The sequence below is a fragment of the Oryza glaberrima genome, chromosome 8 (assembly GCF_000147395.1).
Source record: "Oryza glaberrima chromosome 8, OglaRS2, whole genome shotgun sequence".
NCBI classification, from domain to species: Eukaryota; Viridiplantae; Streptophyta; class Magnoliopsida; order Poales; family Poaceae; genus Oryza; species Oryza glaberrima.
In genome coordinates this window covers 22,756,665-22,764,822 of record NC_068333.1, presented here as the reverse complement: position 1 = coordinate 22,764,822, position 8,158 = coordinate 22,756,665, and the positions used below count along the sequence as shown (strand labels likewise).

The 8,158-nt window shown below is 39.0% G+C and overlaps 1 protein-coding gene across 1 annotated transcript; it reads right to left on the bottom strand.

The window, feature by feature from the left end:
* Positions 1-409: 409 nt before the first annotated feature.
* On the bottom strand, positions 410-5,103 carry LOC127781678 (uncharacterized). The gene is made up of 5 exons (XM_052308682.1): positions 4,492-5,103; positions 3,924-4,027; positions 3,361-3,537; positions 929-2,862; positions 410-856 (listed from the first exon to the last, which is right to left on the bottom strand). The coding sequence occupies exons 1-5, from the start codon at positions 4,629-4,631 to the stop codon at positions 707-709; spliced, it is 2,505 nt and encodes an 834-aa protein (XP_052164642.1). The 5' UTR covers positions 4,632-5,103; the 3' UTR covers positions 410-706.
* Positions 5,104-8,158: the final 3,055 nt, after the last annotated feature.

Sequence of the window (8,158 nt, the reverse complement as noted above, 5' to 3'; positions counted from 1 at the left end):
GAAAGAAACATCAGCATTTGCTGCATTTCTGTCTCTGGGTTGTGCCAGGATGCATGGACAGCATGAGCCCAGCTAATAAATAATACAGCTGCCAACAAAATCTCTGAACAATTTGGTGCAATGCCCTGAAAAGATTATGAACCGAGAAAGTAGTTGCTAGATAGTACTATCAATGTTCATTCATCATCAGATACATTGGGCTGAACATTTCTGGTTCAGAGATATGCCAGCTGCATAATAATACAATGGCTAAAACATTGCAAACCTGGATATCACACTGGAAGCCAGAAAGAGCAGCAGTGATTTTTCTCATTGTTGCCAAATACAATGCTTCTGAATGGTACTGCACATGAACTGAACATAGAACAGCCTGACGAACAAATCATCCAGCTGCATTGTAGCTCGCACATATTGCAACATATTCTGCTTATTCTTCCTTAAAAAGTTTATCTTACAAAATTTCATCCATCATTAGATAGCTTCCTAATGCCGGAGAGAACTACTCCCTCATCACAATCCACGGGTGATCCTTGTACAATGCTTACATGATTTACTCAATGGAATGGAATCGAATCGAATCTATATATACATATTCAAGCAGTGCCAAGCACTGCTGAATAAAAAAGACCTAGGTACCTGACTTATTACTACCAGGCCTTAGCTGAGCTAGAAAGCTGGGAAAGAATGGGCGATACATCTTACACTGTTACATCTCGCTCAGCAGATTGCTGATCTTGCGAAGCTCCGTCAGAGCAGCCATTGCAGTGACCTGTCCTTTGCCTCCAAGAATGTTGTTTGAGAAGTTCTCCACAGGGCCAGGCTGACCACGGTCTTGCTGAAATGCCGACTCAATCACCTAATCATTTTGTAAAGACAAGGTTATTCAGGCTTACTTTAAGTACATGAAAAATAATATTGAATACAATACCTGGATATTTTCAAGCATGTTTTGTCCAAGATTCTTTAGGCTGCCCATGACCTTTTTATCACCAGAAGCCAACTTTACGCTACCACGGGAGTTATTTGAATTCCCATCAGAAGGAGAACAGGATGTGTCCCCGTCTTGTTTATCAGCTGATGTCTCTCCACTACTCTTCTCCATGTTGCCTTCAACCGAAGGTCTTCCCAACTTCAAGAGCCACTGGAATTTACTAATGAATGGCTTTCTTTCATTAGAAACGACAGCCCTCTCAGAGGTTCCATTTCGGTCTGGACTTTTATCAGAAGATGCTGCTTCTGAATCTTGGATGGTTTTGTTATCATCATTAGAGCTGGATGGCTCATCTTTCAGAATTTCATCCCTATCATGGTCACCAGCAAAGGAATTTGAGGTAACACTGCTACTCTCAGAATCCGTGTCCTGGCCATTCAAAGGTTCATTACCAGCACTGGCTCTGGCTGCATAGAACACTGGAGAGTTCTCACCGCTGGAACAAGCTTCTGGTACACACTTTGTCCCCTGTGTTGCGTTCTCATTAGCTGGCTCAACCACAGATTTTTTTAGAGGGCTGAGTTTTGCCACACATGATGCGCTCACATTTACATTTTCACCAGCTGCCTTTAACTTGGAAGGCTCTGCAGAGCTCAGAGGATGCTCCCTGTGAACTGAGATGATAGGGAATTCGTCTTCCTGAGTTTTCCCGGCAAGTTCATTAGAACGATCCAAATCATCTGATAAAGTATTCAGAAGGCAACGTCTTACTGAATTCCGAGTATCATTACTACTCACACTGAGGACCTTCACTGGAGAAGGATCTGACTCTGTCCTAGATAAACCAAGCTTCTGGGTCAAAGATTTCTTTAATTGTTTACTAAAAGAATTGCCCCTCTCAACCTCCTTGGGGGTTGTTCCGTCCTTGTGCACATTCCTCCACTTCTCTTCCCAGTAACTCTCAGAAACAGGATGCAATGGAGTTCTCGGAGGAGTTGAAGAAGAGAGATTGCTGTGAACTCTGTCAAACTCATAGCTATCCCTCTTTAAAAGGAAAGATGAGGATGAAGTGTTCGCATCAATTGCAATAGACTGTAGGGAGTTGGCTTTCTCAATTAGCTTCTGCACATCAATATTCGTTGGAAAATTTAATAATCTCTGAAGACAGAAGACATCAAGTTCAGTAGCCAACAAAGACGACCTAATATGAAGAAGCATAGAAACTGCCATGGCTGCAATAAATGCTCCTCTATCTGAACACAAGATACGAAAGTTATATTCCTCATCACTACTTAGCAGCATATTGTTTGAACAAGCAAAAACTTTGTCCCATACTACCAAAAGATCATTGAGGCAGAATTCTCGTCCAAACAAGACTCGCAACCAACGAAGTGCGAACCACTGTGGTTCCACTTTCAACTCAATGAAATGATTATGGAGGGTTGGCTCAACAATTGAGAGCAAATGAAATAATGCTGATGAGGCTTCAATAACAGGTGGTAGATTTGAGCTAGATCCAACAGAGGATGGGGAGAAAAACTCTGCCATGCGTACCACTCCGCTACCTCCATCCATCAAACCATCAAACATAGAATAGGCATCATGTTCCATAAACCTTTCTGACAAAACAATGCCTAGTTCGCCTTCCGCGCCATATGCATCACTAAGTAAAATTATTTCTTTTGTGTCCGGATCAAGCTCATCAAGAGTGTTACTTTTGGAAGATCGTTCAGAATCATTCTGATTGTCAGCTCCAAAACTCCATTTTGGGTCCTTTCTAGGTTTATAGCTGAAAACCATATCGGTATCTGGGAAAGGAACTCCATCAAAATCATCATTGAAGCAATCTTCATGCAATTTTCGTACTTGAGATAGTTTGTCAATGTCAACTTGAAGAACATACACTAGAGGGGCCAATAGCTCATGCATTCCTGTGACAAAAATAGTCGATAAGTCTTTCCACATATGCCAATCAAATAAAACCATAACAAATTTGGAGAGATGATGATAATCAATTGGGTCATGCTAAGTAATCAGAATTTCAATGCCACATCTTTCAAAGAAAAAAATCAATACCGAAAACACTAATGTACTACATGGTATAGGTGTATAGCACTTCAAGAGTTTAAACCTTATAACAAAATGAACGTTTTTTTTATGTATTTCCTTGTGAAAGGATCTCAGGACCTATTAACTTGTAAAAGGATCTCAGAGCTTATCAATATGCCCTAACAATGTATTCTAGAATTACAATTTTCATGCCCATAAGTGGGAACTTCTAACAACAAGCCAAGCTAAATGACATTAAAGGATGTCAGCTCCATTCAAATTTGCGACAGGGAGGGCAGAGCCAATCAGATTACTTCGATCAACTCTAATTGAGAAATTAGTAACTATTGTAAATTTTATATGCAAAAGGAGTTCCTTACCTTGGCGGTATCCATATTCTGGGTGCTGAAGGCACCACATCAATAGTATTCGACGCAGCATGGCCTGACAAGTAGGCGTTTGAAAGTAACTTCCATCTTCAGGATATAAACGAGACAAATCTTGATCTACGGTTTTTTCCAACTCCGCGCCTCTGAAAAACCGACCCCAGCTACTATCTACAGAGGGATGTTGAATAATTACTAACACATATAGAGCATTAACTTAAGCAATAAACATCTATGCTGATAAGCGGGCATCAACTTATGGTTGTTCATCAGCATTAATGAATAATGATCATGCAGATGTTTAAAGATTCTCACACAATAAGCAGGTGTGAAACAAGTGCATCCATGTTCTAATACATCATTATCCCGATCTATGACGATAACTCCACACTATCTATGGGAATTTACTCTTTATAGATCATGCAAGGATTTGAAGACTTTCACCACCAAATGAGAAGGTAGGAAACAAGTGCATAGATGTTCTAAATTCTATCATATCATCGACCAAATCTTAAGCTTAGCATCTCATCATCATAAATTCATGCTTGTATCAATACCAGGGTTCTGAGATAGCGGGTTGTCGACAATGAGGTTTGATGATCTGCCCTCCTCCTTCGGAACATGAGGGTCTACCAGAAGACGTCGTCTCAAACTAACATATCTGCAAACAAATCAGATGTTAAATAAATATATATAGATGAAAGGAATAAGAAGGACCAATGCTCCAATCATATAAAAATAACAAATTTGTCTAATTGACAAGGTCAGCAGAAATTTCTCCACCAATTCCATCTCATGAATCAAGTATGGAGATATCACCATGTGCACACAACACCATCACAAACAAAAGATTACCAACATACAAATTATTTCATGCTAAGTTATGACACTAAACAAATCACGATTGCATGGTTTCTCCTCAAACCAAGCCAGAAATTCATGCCAATCAAAACCATCTGGGAGGTGAAAACAAAAACCTTTTATACCACACAAACACAAGAACCAAACCAAATATAGGGGAATCGATAACAACATCGACTAAGCAGAGATCAACGAACCCAAGAACAAACCGCACATGGCACAGAATCGCAAAACACGGGGCATCACAAGCAGCATGAGCCTCACCTCCTCCGCGAATCGGCGGCGGCGCGGCGGTGCTCGTCCACCGACGCCCCCGGCGAAGCCGGCAGGATGCCGAGATCGACCCGCCACCGGACGCCGCGAAGATTCGAGAACCGCCGCCTCTCCTCCCCCTCCTCCGCCATGCCCCCCTCCTCCCTCCCTTCACTCCCCACAAGAATTGGGCTTTTCCTCCTCAAATTAAGCAGCAGCAAACAACCCCGAAGAAGAAGAACCTTTCCACGAGAGATGAGGCCGAGAACGCCTAAAGATAGCCGTGCACGCCTGTCAGAAACCCCAAGAAAAGGAGGATCTTTTCGGGATAAAGATGGATTTTTTTGGAGGATTTTGGGAGATGAGCGGATGATTTCTCCCCTTCTCTCCCCCTCCTGTGATTGTTCGCGTGAATCGCGCCTCCTTGTTGTTCTTGTTGGGGAGAGGAGGGTTTGGCCTTTGATGAGATGGATGCTTGCAAGGAAGAGAGAGAGGGGGTGGCTTGGTTGGGTGGGTGATGAGAGAGAGAGAGAGAGAGAGAGAGAGAGAGAGAGAGTTTCTCTCTCTTATTTTTCTTGGGTTTTTTTCTCTCCTTTATTAGGGGAGAGAATCTAGAGAGAGAGGCTGGGAATTTTGTTCTATAGTGGTGAGGGGAGGTGTGGTTTTAGTTAGGGAGATGATGATGATGACTAGGAGTGGGAGACCTTGGTGAGTGAGTGATTGGCTTGGTGGGCTAGCTTATTGGCTTCATTTTTTGTTCCTATGTAAATCTTATTTATTTGTTTATTAGTATTGTTTGATTATTATTGTAAACATGTTTGTGTGGTTTCTATAGAAATTGAATGGTTTTGTTTTGTGTTAGGTTGTGAAGGGAACATAATGCATGGATGAGATGTGGGGAGGTAGGGTAGAGGGATGATGTGGTGGTGATGTTGTTGCTTTGTGGACTATTTTTGTGGAGATGAAGCATTGAATGTTGAGTCCATACCCTTTGGTCTATAAATTTTTAAGACTTGTATTCGACTAGTTGTAAACAAAAGAAATTCCTCGCATTATAATCAACGTGTGGGTATAGACGTGTATATATATGTGTGATATTTCATGGTTTGTGGTAAAAATATATGGACAAAAACGAGCTATGAAAGTTTTACATGTCAAAAACATTAAGTTCTTCATAATAGGAATACCATTATGTCGCATATTGTACATTTTTTCACATATATAATGCATGTGAAATAAAACACCAGTGGCAAAGATCACTATTTTCCGATTGATTAATTAAGGGGTTGTTTTTTTATTGGTTGATTGTTGAATAATTTATGATAATTATTTGAGGGTATAGACGAATAAAATATTATAAAATTAAAAATAAATTTAAATTATTATCCAAAAAAATATAAAAAAGTTATGTAAAAATAAAAATCACACTATTTAGAAGTTCGGGAAACATGTGCATTTCTTTGATCATTCCGCTAGGTGTTTAATGGAGCATATATGAGACAATTTATGTGAAATAGAACCCTAGTAACAAACATCATTTACTTTTGCTTGACTGGTTGTTCTTATTTAATCATATCCACTTTAAATTCATTTCTTGGAAATATTAAATGGTGTCCACAAATTAGTTAGAAATTTTCTTCCTAACATATAATTATAAGAACACCACAAAGTCTCTCAGTATATGTGATGTGCGATCAATGCAATAAAGTTTAGTGTTAACAAATGAGCTTAAATATTTCCATCTGATTCTGAGATGCTTTCAGAAGGAATAGTGTGCTCAATTTCCAAAGGAAATTAATTAAGTTATAAGAACAAATATATATGTGGCGACATGGCGTCATAATTCTTCTGACAATTTCTCTAGCACGTACAGTAGCAAGTTAGTTAGCAGCATTGGCTCTGGTAGTTTATACATTACTGTCTCTGCAGTTGACGTCGAAAACGAACTGAAGATTTCTTGCATGCTACAGCAATCTGTAGAGTTAATTTCAGCTTGCTTCTAATGGCATCATAAGTCCATAACAAAATAGCTCATATTTTTAAAGTTTTTTTTTGGCAAATGGTTCAACAATAACCAGGATAACTTCTCATGTTTATTAAATTCATGATGTATATTGTATACCACCATATACCCAACAAGCTAAGCATCCATTGACTAGCACCTTGGCATATGCTTAAATTTCCCCAGAACTAGTAGCTTAATTAGGATCAAATCAACGGTCTAGATTACCTGCTAATCTCATCACCAAGTCTGAGAGCCACACGATCTCTGCCTAAGAGTGTTCTTGCACTGTAGTTAGCTAAAACCACGAGACAAAATACGTATTCTCTTCGGTATTAGCGACAGTGACAGCAGCAAGTCCCGGTACGTTTCCGTTCTCCAGCTCATTACTGATCGCGACACGCAGTAATCACCATGATTAGTAATAGCTTCCTGTTCCTCTCGTGCAAGTAAATGCACGGATAATTAAGGATTTTATCACATACGTAAGATGTAGTAGCAGGAAGCAATCGTTTTACTTCTCTTCTTCCACAAGATGTACTGATTTACAAGATGATGATTGTGATTTACCATGTGATAAGATGATGACATGGCACTGCTTAATTAATTTCTTGGTTAAGCATTTGGATAAATCTTTTTAACTACTTAAGATTATAAGAATGGATGATGCATCAGCTGCAAGGAATGGATCGTATATATGTATGTATTTGGTTTTTAAAAAAAATTTGGTAAACTAGCGCGTGTTTATCGATCCGGTCGAGCCTGACGACATGGACCCTGTTTAATTAGTTTAGATTCGGTAAACGATTGTGTGTTATAGCCACCAAATTGCGAATTTATTCTAATTGAATATGAATACTAACACTATTGGGGTGCTACTGGCTAGTAGTATTATTAGCTCGGTTGGCTATCAAGATAGGGAAACTTAATTAGAATTCGAGTGAGGAAGTTGTATGTCTCTGAATTGACAGTGCCACCTCTGTTTTTTTTATTATGAGATGTATTTTATTTTTTAGGATAAGATTTTGACAAATAATTATCCTACGTAATATATTATATGACACAAAAGTATAATCATGAATAAGTACTTTTAAATACGAATCTAACAACATCACTTTTCTATTAAAACATTATATCATAATATAGTAATTATTTATTTAAAGTCTTATCCTAACAAAACATGCGTCATGTATTTTCCTAAGTAGTAACCTTGGGTGTTTCAATGAAGTATCCTACTGGCTGCACATCTGAACATTTCATTTCGGATTACTCACATTTTCTTCCATGTCTGCTTATGATAATTCAGCAAGGTCCAGCTTGGCAGTGACTGTTTGCAAACGTGTACATGCTGGGCTGAACATTTGGCTCCATGTTGAGCTTTCTCCGAAAATGCCAGTGGCATTCAGTTTCAGCAAGGACAGATACAGACGCAGTACGTAGTTTTCTAAGCTCCAATTATTGATCGACTGAAAAATATGTCACATAAAAAGTGCAACTCCTTTTTCATATACTGACACCAACTCTTGTGAATTTCAGTGTTAAGAAGCATGATTAGAAACATTTTCCAAAATATTAGTTAATATCTTTTGCAACTTAATTTATGTATGGTACTATGGTTGATGGCTTGTGGATCAATGGTCCTTAGATAAATCGATCTGACCAAATTGTGGTGTAAGT

What these genes read in the sequence shown, in the direction of transcription:
- LOC127781678 (XM_052308682.1), bottom strand. Translation starts at nt 4,631, where the DNA reads ATGGCGGAGGAGGGGGAGGAGAGGCGGCGGTTCTCGAATCTTCGCGGC. An exon ending in CCCGCTATCTCAGAACCCTG is followed by an intron (nt 3,538 to 3,923) that starts GTATTGATACAA and finishes ATCCCTCTGTAG; the next exon opens with ATAGTAGCTGGGGTCGGTTT. An exon ending in AGAATATGGATACCGCCAAG is followed by an intron (nt 2,863 to 3,360) that starts GTAAGGAACTCC and finishes TTTTTGTCACAG; the next exon opens with GAATGCATGAGCTATTGGCC.